The 19,329-nt window shown below is 38.4% G+C and overlaps 7 protein-coding genes across 7 annotated transcripts; 1 reads left to right on the top strand and 6 right to left on the bottom strand.

Annotated features, from left to right (window-relative positions):
- Positions 1 to 25: 25 nt before the first annotated feature.
- C9374_005238 (uncharacterized protein) lies at positions 26 to 2,527 on the bottom strand (the record flags this gene model as incomplete). The annotated part of the gene is made up of 1 exon (XM_044694966.1): positions 26 to 2,527. The coding sequence occupies one exon, from the start codon at positions 2,525 to 2,527 to the stop codon at positions 26 to 28; it is 2,502 nt and encodes an 833-aa protein (XP_044548337.1).
- A 528-nt stretch (positions 2,528 to 3,055) lies between these two features.
- C9374_005239 (uncharacterized protein) lies at positions 3,056 to 5,060 on the bottom strand (the record flags this gene model as incomplete). Its single annotated transcript, XM_044694967.1, has 2 exons — positions 3,056 to 4,520; positions 4,591 to 5,060. The coding sequence occupies 2 exons, from the start codon at positions 5,058 to 5,060 to the stop codon at positions 3,056 to 3,058; spliced, it is 1,935 nt and encodes a 644-aa protein (XP_044548338.1).
- Positions 5,061 to 5,183: 123 nt separating this feature from the next.
- Positions 5,184 to 7,928, bottom strand: C9374_005240 (uncharacterized protein; the record flags this gene model as incomplete). Its single annotated transcript, XM_044694969.1, has 1 exon — positions 5,184 to 7,928. The coding sequence occupies one exon, from the start codon at positions 7,926 to 7,928 to the stop codon at positions 5,184 to 5,186; it is 2,745 nt and encodes a 914-aa protein (XP_044548339.1).
- Positions 7,929 to 8,171: 243 nt separating this feature from the next.
- Positions 8,172 to 9,292, bottom strand: C9374_005241 (uncharacterized protein; the record flags this gene model as incomplete). The annotated part of the gene is made up of 2 exons (XM_044694970.1): positions 8,172 to 8,987; positions 9,047 to 9,292. The coding sequence occupies 2 exons, from the start codon at positions 9,290 to 9,292 to the stop codon at positions 8,172 to 8,174; spliced, it is 1,062 nt and encodes a 353-aa protein (XP_044548340.1).
- Positions 9,293 to 9,578: 286 nt separating this feature from the next.
- C9374_005242 (uncharacterized protein) lies at positions 9,579 to 16,210 on the top strand (the record flags this gene model as incomplete). Its single annotated transcript, XM_044694971.1, has 4 exons — positions 9,579 to 9,734; positions 10,116 to 10,518; positions 10,666 to 11,373; positions 11,469 to 16,210. The coding sequence occupies 4 exons, from the start codon at positions 9,579 to 9,581 to the stop codon at positions 16,208 to 16,210; spliced, it is 6,009 nt and encodes a 2,002-aa protein (XP_044548341.1).
- A 188-nt stretch (positions 16,211 to 16,398) lies between these two features.
- On the bottom strand, positions 16,399 to 17,500 carry C9374_005243 (uncharacterized protein; the record flags this gene model as incomplete). The annotated part of the gene is made up of 3 exons (XM_044694972.1): positions 16,399 to 16,718; positions 16,804 to 16,881; positions 17,005 to 17,500. 3 exons carry the CDS (start codon positions 17,498 to 17,500, stop codon positions 16,399 to 16,401), a joined length of 894 nt encoding a protein of 297 aa, XP_044548342.1.
- A 491-nt stretch (positions 17,501 to 17,991) lies between these two features.
- Positions 17,992 to 19,075, bottom strand: C9374_005244 (uncharacterized protein; the record flags this gene model as incomplete). Its single annotated transcript, XM_044694973.1, has 3 exons — positions 17,992 to 18,276; positions 18,375 to 18,487; positions 18,619 to 19,075. The coding sequence occupies 3 exons, from the start codon at positions 19,073 to 19,075 to the stop codon at positions 17,992 to 17,994; spliced, it is 855 nt and encodes a 284-aa protein (XP_044548343.1).
- Positions 19,076 to 19,329: the final 254 nt, after the last annotated feature.

Here is a 19,329-nt window from a genome sequence, read left to right on the forward strand (position 1 = left end):
AGTTAAAATTATTACTTTATTTGTGCTACGTCTTTCTCTTCTTTGTTTTTTGTTTTAAATCGTCAGTTGAGGAAGATCCTTCATTATTTGTAGATGTTTCTTGAATGCCATGCTCTTGTTTCCATTGATCTGCCATTTCAAAATATGTTTGTTTTTCTTGCTTGCTAGCATTCTTCCACGATGCAGCTACCATTCTGCTCACTTCATTGGGTGGAAGTGTGGGATTTTCAGCTTTAAATTGCGAATACTTCTCCTTGCAATAAATATTATAAGCATTGAGTGGTTTCTTGACAATTGGTTGAGCTTGTTTTGCAATTTCCAAGTAAGGTTTTTTCTCCTCTTCAGTCATTGATTTCCACTTTTGACCAATCAGTTTCGTAATTTGTTTCTTATCTACGTCTGGATATTGCTCTTGGAATGTGGGGAATACGCTCTTCACGAAACTATTGTAACCACTTATTGGTTTTTTAACACGGTTTGAAAGGTCAGCTCTCTTCGATGTGTTATCATTATGTTCTCCATTCTGTCCTGCTTCATTGTCGTCAAATTCATTTACAGATGTTCTCTTCTTGTTATGATTGTTGGATAGGGCATGTACAACATTATTTTGTGGAAACAAAATGGTATTTCCTATCGTTGTGTCATCTGTTGACGTCTTGGAATCTCTACGTGGTGGTTGTTGTGGCGAAGAAGAATTAAATGCTTCCATAATGTCACTATTAATGCTGCCGAGAGCAAGATCAATATATTTCTTCTTTTCTGCATCTGATAAGAGCTGCCATTGAGCCCATACTAAAATCTTTAGTTGTGACGACTCTGCCTCAGACATATTGTCACCATTCTCAATGTTAAGCAATTGCTCTGAAAAATATCTTTCAAATCCCAGTTGTTGTGATTGTTCATCATTAGGTTGGGTAGGAGAAGCAAAAGGATTAACCATTGCAGTACCATTGCTGCTACCACTTGCTGTGGCCACATTGGAAAATTCATGTTGGGTATCACCATCAAAATTGTCCTCAATTCCCAATAAATCGTGAAAACTGCCACATCGATTCATTGACTTGTCAATTTGTTGTGAATTCATCGACCCAAATCCAATACCACCACCGCTTGATGATGCAACGCTGTTCTTGGATTCAACACTTCCTATCAAGCTATTTTCATCTTCCATGTAATATCCTTGGTGGTCATTAGGACCTAAATCTTCATTGTGATCATGTACTCCCTCATCATTTGCTGTTTGTTTGGATGGATTAATTTGGGCCAATCTCGCTCTGTCACCGCTTGAAAATAAAAAGTTTCCGTCCTTGTCTTTTCTGTATAGACCTGATTTGATATATTTACGCTTCTTCTTGAGGCCCTTCTTATTTAACTTTGGATCGTAATGCTTGTGAAGTTCTTGTTTCTTTTCTTCGTCCTTGTCACAATTTGAAATATTCGACGTATTATTGTTCATATTGTTAGATTGGTCTTCTAAAAGGTCCACTACTGAAGCCAATCCCTCTTCCAAAAGTAAGCTTTCAAGTAATGCTTGTTGCGAAATGACATTATTCATTGCTTGGTTGTTGTCATTGCTTATTCTTAACGATGAGTCCTCACCAACGAAAGAAATTGGTGATGTGACAGAAAGTTCATTTTGTTGTTGATTGTCACTACTAGTCATGTTCACTGGTGACAATAGGAGTCCGCTATTACTGAGATTATCGCTGCTTGAAGTGAGTTGATTTTCATTTTGATGAGTTGCTTGCACTGGTTGTTGCACAACGTTTGATCCTGAATACAACCCACAATTCTGTAAATTCATTAAAATTGGTTTTATGTACAACTCGTACAGTGGCTCAGGAATAGAAATGGCAGTTGTGGGCACTGCATCGGACAGAGCACCTGTTTGAAGAGTGACACTAGGCAAAGACGATGATGTATTATTGCTGTTGGTGTTGGTGACCAGAGGGTTGCTAGATGACGACGATGATGATGGAGGTGACACCGATTGAAGGACAGGTGGTTGTGCATAATGTTGAGTGTCCATCACAGGTAAATTCGGATTCATCATGGACATCATTAACATCATGTTGTTCATCATGGCTTGCTGTTGAAGTTGTTGATTAGGAGAGAGTTCGGATTGTTGTTGTTGTGGTTGTTGCAACAAGGCTTGTTGTTGTTGAAGTTGATGTAATTCTCGTTGTTGTTGTAACAAGAGATAATGATTGAGAAGAAAGGAAGCAAATAATTGGTCTTGTTGAGGTCGTTGTTGTTGCAATGGTAATGATTGAGAGGGTGTTGGTTGTAATGATGATGTTGATGCGTTGGGTGGATAAAAGCCAAATAACGGAGAATTCGTTGCATCAAGGAGAGAATGATGATTCGGAGTCGTGGCTTGAAGTGAAGGACTCAGTTGTTGGATGGAATTTGGGTGGTTCATCATGATTGAAAAGTTATTGGATGAGTTTGTAATGTTATTGGGGTTGTTATGACTGATTCTAGATGGTCTTTGCTGATGGTTGTTGTTATTATTTGGTTGATACATCTTGTTGAGAAGTAAGTAAGAATATGAACGGAACGGACGTTGGTGGAATGAATTCCTTTGTTTGTGGTCGTGCTCACTTTAAAGAGGCTTCACGCTAGGATGATGAGAAAACCACACCAATGAAACAATAAACACTATGAACACCAAGAATGAAAAACCAATCTCAAGAATCTCCAGTAATTGGAATTTGAATTCGTAAACGTGACCACTGATTCAAATGCCGAGAATTGCTGAGGTGGGTACTTTAATGTAAGTGGGTGGACCGATAACAGGGCAGGAAGTGGTATTTGGGCTTTTTTTTAATGCCCGAAATGATCGTTTTGATGCTGCTGGACAAGGTTCGCAACGTTATGGAGATCGGAGTGGGATTGAGAACCGGTTTATTATTATTATCGGTGAACCCTTGTGTGAGTGTTTCAAAATTTATGGCTAAATGCATTGTTTATTTTCCTATGAGAGTCCTCTTTTTCTGCAAAGGAAAGAAAACTCTGTTTTCATCATGATGAAAGCTCCGTTCACAATGCGCATTCACTCGTCAAGATCGCTAGAAGCTCCATCTGTATTGTCTACCACCATTCGTTCACTATCGTTTGCACTACTTGCTGTTGAGTCCTGTTGGGTGGACCTTTGACTAGTCTCGTCAGTGTTGCTGTTGCTGCTGGTATTCAAGAGGTCAGACGTTGGTTCAATGCCATTATTACTGGATTGTCTGGTTGTTCTCTCAGGTGAAATTCCAGTGCTTGCATGAACTTTTTGCTTCTTTTGAGATTGTGATTTGGAAAATGATTCTTGGGCAGTCGCTACGACGTTACTACCACTTGCTGCGGTCGATGATGTGGGTGGTTGTTTTCGTTTTTCACCACTCGAAGGTGCTTTTTCTTCTCTTCTACTAGTTGCTTTTGGAGAAGATGGTGGACCTTGAGGTTGATGAACATGCATGGATTTGCTATGTGAAGATTTGGCTGAATTCTTGACTTTCTCATTGTTGCCATTTCCCATATGCGACGAAGAGCCATTTTCATTCAAATTCTGTTCCGAGTCTAAAATATTTGTTGTTGTGGATTGAGAGTTCTCATTTGCGGGCTGTTGACCATTGCTCTTTTTCTCATTATGGTTTCCTGTGAGAAGAGGCAAACCACACAAATGTCTCAGTGCATTTCTTACCTCCACAAAGAGAGCTTCTCCTAACTTTCGTACCCCTGTAAAATATTTAGCACATCTTAACAAGTCGTCGTAATTGGCCAGGTTGAACGTATCTAATGGCTGCATCACATAGATTGGCTCTATATTTGAAGTGTTACCACTCTTTTTGGAACTTGTATTGCTTTCAAAACAATCTACAACAGTGTGATATCTTCTCATGACAAAGCAAGTCACAATAGGTCCAACACATGTGACACCGGTCACATGGCGTTTCTTAGTTTTGGAGCCCAAGTTTTGGAAAAACGAATATTGAGTCTCAATAAACTTTTGAAGCATCAAACTCAATTCATTCTCCGCTTGATATTGATTTCCAGTAATGTCATTGCTCTCACAGGATGCAAAGAAGGGAAGTAAGGTTCCGCTTAGGAATGCTTGTTCGAGAAATTGTTGCTTTTGTTGTTTAGGAGACGAAGACGACACAACTGATGATGTTTGAGGAGAGGTAGATAATCTAGAGGACGTTTCAGATATAGGGAGCATGATTCTTCGAGTGAGTTCACGAATTTCCGTATTTCTCTGATGATTGAAGCCAATGAAGAAACTACTATCTAGTTTGATCTTGCTGACATTATCACCTAGGGAAGAAGAAGAGGTCAAAAGGTCACCAACTGGTTTGTCATGGTTCCACTCATGCAACCACTGAAAATCTCTATTCTCATCAAAAACTTGTTCATAATCACGTGTGATAAAACGATACAATGTTGAAAAGATTCCTCTCCAAAAACTCTCATGCTTGCCGCTATATTTGAGCATGGTTTGAGGTAATTTGAACATTTGATTCCATAACTCGCTGTTGCATGCAATTCAGTATTAATTTGAGCAAAATGTTCAGATCCAATTATTAATTCTGAGAAACCTACCTCAAATATGCAAATTCATTCTTGCCAACTCCAACTTCTTCATTGGCCTTGTCCAAAATTGAAATGCTCTTACTCATTTTGATAAAATTCTGAACTTCCTTTCTTCCACAATTTGAAATATTGATAATCGAAGCCTTTGGCATGAAGAAACTTTGCATGAGAAGCCTATTTTTGCAATCTTGAAATTCTTGGTCCAGAAAGCAAGTCGTTCCATCCACGGAGGCCATTAAATTGGTTTCCTCCTCCTGCATGCTCTGATTATTATTGTTGGATGATAGTTGCTGCTGGTTGTTGTTTGGAGTTGATGGCAACACTATCGGAATTGAAGCAAAATGGCCCACGTGAATATGATGAGAACCTTCTAAAAAATTGGTTCGGAAAGAAATGGGATCCATCTTGTTGTTGAAACCACAACACTCCGAAAGATTCATACTCAAATTGTCGGAAAAGAAGCCTTGTTGCTGATTCATTTTGTTGACGACTGTCAAAGGCTTGTTGCCAAGTGCTGTGTTGATTTTTTTTTGAACTTTTATTTTTGTGCTTCCACCAATGAATGGAATGGCGCTCTTTATTTGGTCGTCTACAATTGCTCCTTAAAACTCTGTGATACACAAAGGACTCTTGTTTAAGAGAGCTCTCTGTTGGGTAATGTAGGCAATTTCTCTTTGCGCTGCTCGTATACTTGCAGGAGACAATTTGAGGCAACGTAGAGTATTGTTTTGGATGAGTACTTTGGATCGATCAGGTGAAATGAACACATTTCTCAGAATGCAACATTTCAACTTCTCATTGGGGAAGATGTGATTGAAGCAAACATCAAAGCCAAGTTGTAAAAATTCAATTCTGGTACAATTCCTCATGAGAGCCAATAAATCAAGGTTAAAGTGACTAATGACACTCAAAGATCTCAGATTGGTCAATAACTCAACATTGAATTTTTCATCGTATGAGTCTGTTTTTTGTGAAACGTTTAGGAAGAGCTTTTCAAGGGAAGTGAACGTGATTGGCATGTTTTTCAAGAGTTTTTTGGGAAGCTGGGCAACTTGCAATTTCAAAACCTTGAGTTTGGTGAGGGAGAGAAGAGAATCGTATTCATTCACGTCACTCACAAAAGTTTTTTCAAAATGAACGCTTTCCAGTTGTGACATTTTACAAATAACGCTCATTGCGTGAGAGGGAAGAACACAATTGAAGAGTCTAATTTTTCGTAGCGTATTTGAAAATGCAAGGGAAGGACTAGCACCTTTTGGATTTGCTGGCAATCTAAGAGAAACCTTGATTGGTACGTAACCTTCCATGTCCACAATTTTCAATTTCTCTAAAACCTTACAATTCCTATAGATTTCTTTCAAAAAGCATGAGCCTTCAGAGCGAGATTTTCTCTTCAGTCCTATTACATGAGAGTTTTCGTCTTCAATCAATTCAAAGCTTGATTCCTCCAACTCATCTTCTGAAGATGATGACATGGCATCATTGAAAGAGCATGCACTTTTGCCATTAGGGTTAGTAGTGTTGTTAGATCCGGTGTCAACACAAGATGAAGCATCAATGTTGATGACATTGCCTCCCTGCAAAGTATATGCAGGATATGTTGGGTTGTTACCGCAATGATTGTAATAAATGAAGGTTTTTAAAGAACGTCCAACTTTGCTCATATACCCCATTTCACACTCGAGCGGTTGATTGGTTTTACGATGTATGGATAAACTTTGAATATTACAATCCATTGATTGATGATTTTTGAGAGCTCCAAATCCTAACTTTAGAGTACTATGCTGTTCTATGGTAATGAATCTGTAGAGTGGTAATATTTGATTATTCTTTTTAAATCTTCCATACATATTTCTAATGTTGCAAAACCAATTATCTCTTCCTGTACAATTTAAAAATTGAAATATGTACAATACACAATCAGGCTCTAAATTTTGTAACAAATTCGATAAGCCTGTTAACAAATTTTCTTGAGGTGTTTTCTTTCGTTTCTTTCGTTGTTGATTGAGATGGTCGATATCCGAGCATGAAATAAGGTTTGAGGCATTTTCAATACATTCAAAGTGAGAAGATTCCTCGTCCTCATCTGTATAATGTGGATTCATTGATTCACCATCATACTTGTTATGAGCGGCTGATCGTTTCTTGGAATGGAAGTAATTTGTTTCAAAGTTATCTTGCAGTCTCAATTCGGCCTCCATCTTGTCTTCCACACAACCACAAATGTGGTCACAGTCGTGATCATTTTTCCATAAATTGTGTTTGTGTTGGCGTGACAACTTGTTCTGTTGTACTAGCGTTGCAACACTTCCTGACTCATCATCAATGTCTTCCAAGCATGATGATGAGGATGATCTTTGCTGTGGTCGGTTAAATCTCTCGGTATTTTGACTCTTCCTGATATAGTAGAGTGAAGTGGGAATTGTTGGATGGTGATCATCAATGATTGTTGAAAGTGAGGGAGGCTCAAGTAGCAACACAGCTGCAGGAGCATCCAAAGGAGGCCTATTAGATGTCGTATTTGACTCAGGATTGGTTTCTTCCTTTTCATCATCGGTGTGCATAGATTGTGACGTTCCTGAGGAAGTTGTTTGAAGTGCTTGTGATGAAGTTACATTTGATCCTTGGCCAGTGCCAGTTGCAACGGTATGAACGCTTGGAATAAAAACATTTGGTTGTCCTCTATCTACAATTGCATTGGGCACAGCTTGCTGGACCGGGAGTGTGGTAGTTGTTGATGTGGAGAATAGAGTAGTATTGTTTGACAAGTAATGTTGGGGTGATGATGGCTGAAGGTTGTTCTGGATGTTACTATTTCCACCTGTGGTAGTAGATGATGAGATGGGTTGTACTGACGCTTGTTGTTGATTATTACTACTATTCGAAGAAACAAGCATTGAAAAGAATCGTGTGGGAGGTGGTGAAATAGCAAATGGTAAAAGGGAGGAAATATTCATTGGGGTTGAATTAGGAAATGAGTTGTTGACCATATTGGAGATGAGTGAGGGGGGAGGTTGGATCATATTGCTCATTGGTGCCGATTGGTTGGAAATTGATGAGAACAACAATGGATAATGTTGAGTGGGTGGTGGTTGTGTTGATGTTAACCTCGGATTTATGTCTACTTGTTGCTGATTATGAAAAGGATGATCAGCCGGTAGCATGCTGTTTCTACTTATTGTGTTGTTATTGGTGATTGTTGTTGGTTGAACGTTGTTGCCATTGCCGGTCATCACCGTCATGGAATCCGTGTTGTGTGTGTTTGGAAACAACGTCGCTGTTGTGTTGTTGTTGGATTCTTTCATAGCTTGGGATTTGATGGGAAAGGAAGATCTCTGTGGGAGCATATTTTTTTTTCGAAACTATCGGCATAAGAATCCCTGCAGGAATTAGTGCTTGAGATTTGGATCCGGTGTTCAACCACGCATGAGAGATCTTTGCACGCATGCAAACACCACGCATCACCTCAGAATCGTTTTGGGTGTTGAAACAGCTTGAAGTTTTTCTGCTGTGGGAAACATGTCCTAATTTGCTTAGCTCATGGATTTCCGTGCGGTTATCATTTTGAGACTCCTTCTGCGTAGGTGGACTCATTTGGTCAAATAGGCCTTATTTACCTCAAACCATCTTCTGAGTGTTGAAATCCATCTTCGTTTCTCATCCTCGTTCGTTGCACACAAGTAATATGTTCTGTCTTTTGTCACCAATTTAAAAGCAAAGGGTTTTCCTTGGGTCACATCTGCAGAGACATCCAGCGAGTCTTCCATTGAGACGTCAATAGTATCAATTGGCTTTAAATCCTCAATAGTTTTGAAGTAACTGAACGTTAAATCTTTTCTAAAGACGAACCATCTACGTTTCCAACTTTTTACGGTTTGTCCTACTTTTAGTAAGAAGCCAGCAGTTTCTCTAACTTGGTCTTCGCTATCTTTCAAAACATTGAGGTACTGCTTTTCCATTTTGTCTAGCTCATTTTCCATTTGGTCCATTTTCATTGATATGTTGTTTTTGATTTGTTCCGAGATGGACGCAAATTCATCCAGAAACTTGTTGGTCATGAACTTTGCTTCACTCTTGAGTGATCTTTGATCCAACTTGGCCTCAATGATTTTTGTGCTGACCTTCCGAACGTGCATTGCCATGAGTTGTTTACTCTTTTCATGTTGTTGAGTTTGTATTTGCATTTTGGCGAGGTTGCTTTGGAGTTGATCCGTTGATTGGCTTGAAGATATGGTAGATTTGGGTTTTTCGTCCCTCACTTTTTTTAATTCATTCTCCAGTTCCTCGTATTTCATTCGTAGCTTTTCTTTTTCATCTTGTTCTTGGGCAAAGGCTTTTTTATACCTGGCAAGCTTTTTCATCTTTGATTCCGATTCCAATAAACTTTGATTTAAGGCAAAAGCGTACTTTAGAAAGTCCATAATATCAAAGATCTAATACGATATGAATCAATTCAAGCACTTACATTCTCAAATTTAACTTTTTCCTTCCAAAGTTTTGAATTTTCCTCAATCAGAAAATCAAGAGCTTCCAACACGGTCATTTCACCAATTTCTTGATGAATATTTAAACTTTCATCCAACACAGGGTGCTCAGGTATCGGAGTCATTGTTGATGAAGTGGAGGAGGTAGAAGACGCCGACGATGAAAGAAGAATGGACGACGACCCTGTCAATCCTTGTGCTTCCTGATGATGATTAACCTCTTCCATTTGTGTTGTGTTGGATTTGAGCTGGATTGAGGCTGTAAATTTTTATCCTTAAAAAATTGTTGGTGTTTTGCCAGACTCATTGCCAGGACTGATGTAATATTGGAAAATTCGGAATGAATAATTCACCTGTTTTAGCTACCAAACAATTCCATTTGATGAGGATTTTTGTTTCAGATCCGATGCAAAAATTGCATCTTACTTTTTGAAAATTCATGTTGAACCATTGTCTCTCAGTGAATTGCCTGATGATGACAGATTGACAGTTGTTTTTACCCAAAGGCAAAAAATGACAAGCACAACACCCACTACGGATGAGAAATTGCGAGTTTTCATTCGTTTCAGACCACACGTTCTCGCAATCGATCCACCTACAGCCAACAAGGACGATGCCACAAAGTGTTGTGCTGCTTTTCACAAGTCTGGAAAGAAGCTCCTGTTGAAGGTTTGTATTTTTTTGTTGATTGTGTGTGGAATGAGAGTGTGATGAACATCCGATGATGCTGAAATTTGAATTTCTGGTGCTTCTTCACAATGACACCTTGTTGTTTATGTAACATTCCGTTCTATTTACAACAATGCTCCATCATGATGTAATATTCATTGACTTCAACACCACACACAAAATTTTACCATGAATCACATTTGTGTCGCTGTCGCATGATGATCTCATTTGTTCCTGATTGACATTGCCCATGATACATCAACACCTTCCATGGATATTATAATACGGAATGAACTCGTTGTTACTTCTCACACACGTTTATGATGGTACTTTTACAATTTCAATCCAAACAATACATTCCTCTCAACATAACATTAATAGTATGGCGTTGATCAACCCAAAGAATTTCAATTCGATCGCGTTTTCAACATGAATACAGCTCAGGGCGAGGTTTTCGAAGAGGCTGCTCGGCCCATGATCCCTCTCTTCATGTCTGGTCGAAATGTTACCTTCTTGTCTTGGGGCTCACCACCCAAGTCAGGTAAAACCTTCACAATATTGGGTTCCGAAGCTGTTAATGCTGGTTCAGTGATTGATTGGCAAGAAGAGAAAGACACCGACGGTGTGCTGCCCAGATTTATTCGTGGAATTTTCGATGCCATTGTGGAAAGTCCAGAAAGTCTTTCATTCACAATTAAAGTGAGTGTTTATGAAGTATGGAGTGGAAGTGGCATCATTTGTGACTTGTTGAATGAGAGTCATGTTCAACAACAACATTCTGAAGGTAGGTATTACAGGAGCTTGTAAAGTATGAACAATTGAAATTTAATTTTACCTAATGAATTGGTTGATGACCGAACAAATATTTCAAAATGTACATCTACTCTATATAATTATATGATTTCATGAATTCAAAAACTAATTACGCCAGATTTCACTGGTCTTGAATGTCTATTACAGGAAGACACTCAAGAAATTGAAGTTAACGGGCTGATTGAACAATTTGTGGAGGCTGATGACGAGTTGTTAGACATTTTGGCTTCCTCAATTCAAAAAAGAAAGATTGAAAAGGTGAAAAAAGACACAAAATTTGCTTCCAATTTGTTTGTTGAATTGACTGTGACGCAAAAAGACAATGAAAAACAAAAAACCATATGCAGCAAATTGACTTGTATCGATCTCGAATCACCCTTAATTGATATTTCAGAAGAAGAGGCAGAAGAATTAGAAAATGGTCATGCAACATTTTCGGATTTATGTAACTTGATGAACGATCCAAAATCTCAAGAGGACGACTCCCAATTCTATTCTTCAAGCTTATCAGCTATTCTATACTCTCGCTCTTTGCATAACTGTATTGCTACGACCTTTGTAAATTGCTCACCGGCAATTCCTCATGCAGCTCAGTTCACATTGGGAGTTTTGGAGTTTGCAGATACAGCTTTGAAAAATCTTGTGATACCAAAAGTGAAAACGGAGAACCTTATTCCATTTGTTGCTGATGACGCTGTTGCTACCAGTGCTGGAGGAGACACTGCTTCTTCAACTACGGAAACTGGTTCGTCGAGCTCTCAACCAGGTCTCGCTCCTGTTTCTGACCTCACCAAGACCATTGACTCTACAGCTGATCAGTTAATAAGTAAGTATTTCACAATTTTTTGGAATTAATTTTTATTATCATTCGACAACGTACTATTGAATATGATATATTTTCGAAAACAAACCAACAAATAGCTTCTGTGGCTACAGATTTGAAAAAACTTCAAGATACTGAAAAGGAGTACTATCAACAAAAGCAACAAATTAAGAATTTACAACAAAACTTGGAAGAAACAAATTCTCAATATCGAACTCTGCAAGAAGTCAATTCCACACTGAAAGATCAAATCGATCAGTTGCAACTTCAACTTAGCAAAGTGAAATCTTCTGAACAAGAACTCAAACAAAAAACTGCAGAGGATGAAGAAAAGATCAAGGAGCAATTGGAAAAGCTTGAAAGTACCAACAATTCTCTCTCCGAAAAGTTGAGAGAAATTGAAACCTTGACCGAACAACAGAAAAAACTCGAGTCCACACATGAAAATTACAAGAGTACTGTTACTGGCAAGTTGTTGTTATTGAGAAAGCAAATCAAGCGTGCCAAGACTGAAGTGAGAGAAAAATTAACAGTAGATGTGAAACAATTTTGTGCAAATGCTCAAACTTCACTTTTTGAAACCATGGGACCTTCTATTTTGGAGACTATTAACACACAGCTTAGTCTTATCAAAATTGAAAATGAAAAAAACATTTCATTGTTGAACAAACAACTCGAAGAATCAAGAAAAGAAGTGTCCAAGCTGAAGGATGAGATGAACAAGACCTTGGAAGAACGAAATGCTCTCAAACAAGAAATTGACAAACAAAAGCAAACTGTGAACGAATTGTCACAAAAGATTGTCACTTTAGAAAAGCAAGAACAAGAATCAAGTTCAAAGATTTCCACGTATCAAAAAGAAAATGCTGAATATGAAAAATCAATAGAACAAAACAAATTAGAAATCTCTAACTTGAAAGAAAGCGTGAAACAAGAAAAGGAAAGCAGAGAAAAAACTGTAAATGAATTGGAAGCTGAGAAGAAACAAAAAGTAGAGCTTGAAAAGGAAGTGTCACAAGTCAAGTCAAATATCGAGTCGTTGAAATCAACGATTTCAACCAAGGAACAAGAACTTCAAACATTGTCCAAGAATGTTGAAAACGAGAAAGAAAAATCTTCCAAGTTGGATAGTTCTCTTTCACAAAAAGAGCAAGAATTGACCAATTTGAAAAATGAGAAATCCACTCTCGAAAACAAGCTTAAAGAACTTGAAAGCCAATTACGTGCTGAGAAGGAAAATGCAGCAGACCTTGAAAAGAAATTATCAGCCACTCAAACGACACTTTCTCAATACGAAAAAACCATTGAGGACAAATCAAAAGAGATTCAAAATTTGAATAACAAGATTGCTGAGAATACTTTACAAATTGAAAGTTTACAAAAACAAAATTCTGATCTGAGAAAGGAAATTGAAGAAATCAATTCACAACTTGGTCAGAAGAGAGAAGAGGTCAGCAAGTTGCGAGATCGTGCTGAAAAAGCAGAAAAGCAAAACGAAATTCTCAACAATGACAAGGTAAAATCTGAAAATACCATTGCTGAGATTAAGTCAAGTCTTCAAGAGGCAGCCAAAAAAGAACTCGAGTCCAAACAAAACATTACCTCACTTCAGGAGCAATTGAGCAATTTACAAAATAAGCTCAAATCGAAAGAGGAAGAGGCTAATATACTTCAACAACAACTTGATCAATTGCAAGAAAAATCAGTCGAGTCATCATCTGTACTTGCCACTCAAAACTCGTCGAATCTTCAACGAATCAAAGAACTCTCTTCTGAGATTACTCAATTGCAAGATGAGAAATTGAAACAAAAGAATCAGTTGCAAACAGAGATTGATTCACTCACACAATCTGTTGACAAGCTAAATAAGGAGAAGGAAGTCTTCTCTGTGGAAATTTCAAACTTGCGTTCTCAATTAGAGAAGGAATCCTCTGAATTGGTGGAATGGAAGAAGAAACATGAGAGTGCTTTATTGAATTTGGAAAATGCTGAAAAAGCCAAAGACAAACTTGAAAAACAATTCGAGACTGAAAAATCTACTCTCCAAAAACAACATGTACAACAAGTTCAGCAACTACAAGAAGAGCACTCTCGAAATATTGAAGAAGAAAAGACATCTTCTCAAAACAAGATTGATAAATTGACCAATGAATTGCAGGAGGTTGAAAAGAAGCTAAAAGATTCCAAAGTCGAGTTGGATCGCGTTACTACTGACTATGAGAACAAATTATCATCTCTTCGTGATGCCAATCAAAAACTTGAGAAGGATCTTTCCGAAAAAAGCAGTGCCGTGCTCTCCAACATGTCAAGTGTAGAGAGTATCAATAATGAGAAACAAGAATTGTTGAAGAAGGTTGAATTGTTGCAAAATGATCTCAAGGAAAAGGATTCCCAATATCAACAGCTTGTCAAAGATCATGAACGTGTGAAGAAAGAACTTCAGGATGAGCAAAATAATTTGGCCAGCTTGAAATCGACATTGGAAGAGACCAAGAAAGATCTTACTCAAGCACGTTCTGAATGTGAAGATCAAAAATCTATAATGGAACTTCTCAAGTCTGCACACAAGACCGAGGTTGAATCGCTCACAACTCGTTGGACAGCAAGACATGAAAGTGAAATCAATCAACTGAAACAAAGCCTCTCTGAGGAACATAGTCAAGTGAAGACTCTACACTCTTTGGTAGAAGAGAAAAACTCTGAGATTGAGAAAGTTAGAACAGAATTGGTTGATTCACAATCAAAGGTCGACAATTTGGAAATTTCTCTCAAAGAGGAAAAGCAAAAAGGAGCCCTTATGATTCAACAAACCAAAAGTGAACTCGAATTGGAAAAGAATAAGGCAGTTGAAGAAGAACGTAAAGTTGTGACAGCTCGATACGAAAATGAAATTGTCGAAAAAATTAAGGAAGTCACAGAAAGACATTCTGTAGCTTTGAAAGAGCACGAAAAGAAATTGCGAGATGTGGAAAATGATCATTTACAAGCTGTCGACGATTTGAAAGTCAAACATCAAGCAGAGTTAGAAAAATTGCAACAAAAGCACAAACAAGAACGACTCGAGTTACAACAAGAAATTATGGACTTGACTGACAAAACTGAAGAGAAAGATAACACCATTTCAGATTTGGAAAATCAAATCTCAAACATTCATTCAGATTATGAAGACAAGAAAGCAGAGCTTGAAGGTGAACTCGACACGAAAGTCGACATGATCAAGAAACTCGAAAAGGAACTTGCTCAATACAAGTCCAAGTGTGAACAATTGGAAGAAGAAAACAAGAACAAAAACCAAGCAGCCAAAGAAAAGATTTCTGAACTCAACTCCACCATTACTGATCTTAATGACACCATCACCTCACTCAATGAAAAGAATGAAATGTTATTGAAACAATTGTCACAACAGGCCGAACAAATTCAACAACAAGAGCAAGAGCTCCTTTCTGCCAAACACAAACAAGAAGGATTGCAAGCAGAACTTAAACAAGCCGAAGCAAAACAAGAAAAGTTAAAGGCACAACAAGAAAAGCAACCTGAAAAACAACCACCATCCACAGCAGCAACACCTGTCATTCATGATGACACTCAAATCTCGTCTTCCAACGATGAAGTTTCTAACAATGGCCAATCCCAACCAGTTGCTACAACTAAAAAGGTCGTTCGTGTGGTTCGAAGAACTGTGGTCATGCCAAAAGAAGGTCAACCAACAACAACAACAGCATCAACCACAACTGCAACAACTACTGAACCCACTTCTCCATCGTCGTCAACCACTACCTCAACAACAACAACAACAGCAACTTCTCCAGTCAGTTCACCAACTCCCATGAAAAAGACATTAAGTACTAGTGGATCGATTATTGTGACCTCACCTTCATTGCAACAATCAAAATCAACTTCTACTACCGAGAGTTCTTCACAACCTTCCTCTACTGAAAATACTGATTCAACAGCAGCGGTCACTACCTCAACAACGACATCTTCGACAACTAGTACGGATGACACTTTGAATGATTACTATGAAGATAATGAACCAAACTTGGAAAATTTGGGAGCACCAAAATCAAGAAGCCGATTCTCAATCTTCTCTTCACACTCGGGTGATGTCAGTTCTGCCGATAAAAAGAAACGTGCCACTGTTCGTTTGAGAACGACTGGAATGCCACAAACCAATGCAACAACAAATTCTCCATCGACACCAGTATTTGGAAGCAACAACTCGAAACAACTCGAAGCAGCTGCTGATTATACAAGTGAATTTACAGCATTTGCCAATCCATTGTTTGAGGCCAATGGCAATACTGGCATGGGTGACAACTCGACAACAACATCTTCATTCTCTTCATCGTTATTAAGCGCTTCAACGACAGTACGAACAGCCGTTCGAGGATCCACTCTCATCAATGTGAAATCCAAAGCCACAAATTCCTCATCCTCATCTCTGACACGAAGCAGTGGCAGTAGTGGAAATTTGTCAACAGCCGATCGAGCAGAGAAGGCAAAAACCAAAACAGGATTTCTCGTAAAACAAGGAGGAGGATTTAAGAGTTGGAAGAAACGATATTTCGTGATTGAACCTGTTGAAAATTCTTCAAGTCAATACCAACTCTCGTATTATAAACAGAAAGGAGATCCAAAACCAATTGATTCCATTCCATTGAAAGGTACTCGAGTGCAATATGCTTCTGACAGTGACAAGGAATCGAGTGGAAGATTGTATTGTTTCAAATTATCGACCACATCTCGAACCTATGTGTTTGATGCTTCCTCTGTGGAGGATCGAACAGAATGGGTCGATGCTTTGGATATTTTGATTGTCTTGTCCAATAAATATAACTAAGCAGGGATTTGACTTGTGATTTTGTTGAAATTTTTTAAATTAAGGTCAAATGTTGATGTTGCTTTGGAGTGTCGATTGCAATCGCAATCGCATGAAATTGAGTTTGTTTTCGAACGTGTGTTTATTCCTCGTCCATCCTTATTTTAATTAAAATATTGTACAAGAGGATCTAAGTGAACAACACAAATTTAACAACCCAACACAGATCGAATACGTCTCCACTTGGCATCTCTGTCAGCCTTTCCATTGTAACCACCATTGATTCTTCTTGTAATGACATCAAAGTTAGCTTGATTACAACGATCAGCATATTGATTCAATGAACGAGAATTCCAGAACCAAACAGCAGTTCTGAAACCAACATCAACATCAGAAGCTCTGGTTGGGTTTCTCTCCAAATCAATTCCAATCGCTCTTCCAGCAGCTCTGTAGTTGTTTCTACCAGTGATTTGAATTGGACCACGTCCCTTATATCTCACACCATCACCTGGATGAGTATTTCCAAGGTCTGTTTGTTACACACATGTTGAACATGTCAATGCACGAAATAAACATTTGGCAAATCATTTGATGATATTCACGCACTCACTTACCTCTTCTTCCTTCATAAGCTCTTCCGCTTGCAAATTCAACCCACCAGTTGAGGTCACCACTTTCATGAGCCAATTGAGCTGCACATGATGATGATGATTACACATGTGATCACAAAAAGCAAACACATGATGATTCATCACAAATTTCACACAAATTTCACACAACGATGAGAGAGATCAATTGATTAAACAAACACTTACCCAAGAATGCACTTTTACGACAACAAGTATTAATATTTCCACTCTTCATAGCAGCATTCAAATATGGAATATAAGTACTGGCCTTGCTAGCTCTCAAATTAGGCATACATCTTGTCAATTGAGCAGCTGTCATACCTCCAGAAGTTGGAGCAGATGGTCGACTTGGTTGACTTGGACGAGTGCCCTTCTTCTCTGACAAGAATTGAGAAGCAGCATATCCTAAACCAAAAGCACCACGAACAGCATGCCACATGTAACCACAACCTCTCACTGTTTTACCAGTATAAGTCACTTGTTTACCTCTACCGAGAGATGTCAACACTCGTTTATTGGTACATGGTCCAGAACGAATATTCAATGCTTGTGTGTTCACGACAAGAGTAGCTCCACTTGCGAGATACGATTCAGAATCAGCAGCATGTGTGTTATTGACTGCGAAAAGAATGGAAGCTACCAACACACATAGTGTGAAGAGGAGTGTTTGAAAAGTTGACATTTTTTTTTGATGAAATGAAATGGTAATGATTGGAAACATTTGGAAAGTAACGGCCTTTGAAAAAGTAGCAAGTGAAAACTGCGATTGGCATCCACGGAGAGAAAATAAATGGTTCAATATGTTGAATTGAAAACTATTTGCCCCAAGTTATAGTAATCGAGAGATTTCTGATTTTTATAATAATTGAGAAATGAGATGGTGTGAAATGATACGCGATTTGGTGTTGGGGAATTGTCCTGGTTTCACAAGTACGAGTGAAATGATTTCAGTTTACAGTAAAAATGTCATGATGAGTAGTGACGTCCAGTAGTAGGTTGAATTTGATTTGGGATATTTTATTAAGGGTGATGTAATTTGTGTTTGATGAAATGCAGTTGTCAAACGCAATTAGTCCTTGCATATGAGAATCACCTCGTACTAAATTATTTGTCAAATTTTGAATTTTATAAAACGAAGATGTTTTTATTGGGAAAGAAACTCGGTTCAAAAATTTAACAACCCAAAGCACTTCTAGCACGTCTCCACTTGGCATCTCTGTCAGCCTTTCCATTGTAACCACCATTGATTCTTCTGGTAATGACATCAAAGTTAGCTTGATCGCACTTGTCAGCATATTGATTCAATGAGCGAGAATTCCAGAACCAAACAGCAGTTCTAAAACCAACATCAACATCAGAAGCTCTAGTTGGATTGTTTTCCAAATCAACGCCAATAGCTTGTCCGGCAGCTCTGTAGTTGGCACGTCCAGTAATTTGAATTGGTCCACGTCCCTTATACTGTGTTGTTAAATTTGTGTGTGTTGACAATATTTTCATCATGAAATTGCATCAAGAATGAATAATCTTCAAAGTGAGAAATTAATGACTCTACTTACTCTAACACCATCACCTGGATAAATGTTACCAAGATCCTTTCTTCCTTCATAAGCAGCACCAGAAGCGAATTCAACCCACCAGTTGAGATCACCAGACTCGTGAGCAAGTTGAGCTAATGTTCAATTCATGACAAGTTCAAATCCAAAAATGGAAATAAGTGTGTTGATGACATGATGATTCAACAATACATTTACATCATCATGATGAATCTTCATGAATCAAACATTGTAAAAAAAAACATACCCAAGAAGGCACTCTTTCTGCAACAAGTGTTGATGCTACCAGTTCTCAAAGCATCATTCAAATAATTAATATATTGATTAGCCTTGGCAGAAGATAAACCTGGCATACAAGCTCTCAATTGCTCAACACTAATGCTAGAACCAGAAGAACCACCAGGATTGCTTGGTCGTTCATTCAAGTATTGAGAAGCAGCATAACCAGTTCCAAAACTGCCACGCACTTTATGCCATGTGTATCCACATCCGTTCACAGTTTCACCACCGTAAGTGACGGTAGCTCCTTGAGAGATGGCAGTAATGACACCTTGGTTGGTACATGGTCCTCGACGGACATTCAAGGAAGCAGTGTTGACCACGAGAGTGGCTCCACTGGCGAGCATGGACTCTGAGTCGGCACAGACTACCAACGAGGCAGCGAATAAAACCAACAACAAGGAACAGAGGAAGAGTTTTGACATTTTTTTTTGTAATGATGATGAGAATGACATGCAGCAGTATGAGTTCATAAATAGGCACATGGTTATTATAATCATAATGAGGATGATTATGAAAAAATGATTCATGCAACGCACGACAGGTAACAAATGCAACGAACACTGTCGAGAAGTATTGCAATCTCAGTCATCTTTCTGTAATTTGGCGAATGGTTTGAAAAACACGCTCCAATCTGGCTATTGACGTGACCTGTTAATCGTGGTAACAAAAACGCCAT

The sequence above is a fragment of the Naegleria lovaniensis genome (assembly GCF_003324165.1).
Source record: "Naegleria lovaniensis strain ATCC 30569 chromosome Unknown tig023, whole genome shotgun sequence".
In the NCBI taxonomy this organism is placed as follows: domain Eukaryota; phylum Heterolobosea; class Eutetramitea; order Acrasida; family Naegleriidae; genus Naegleria; species Naegleria lovaniensis.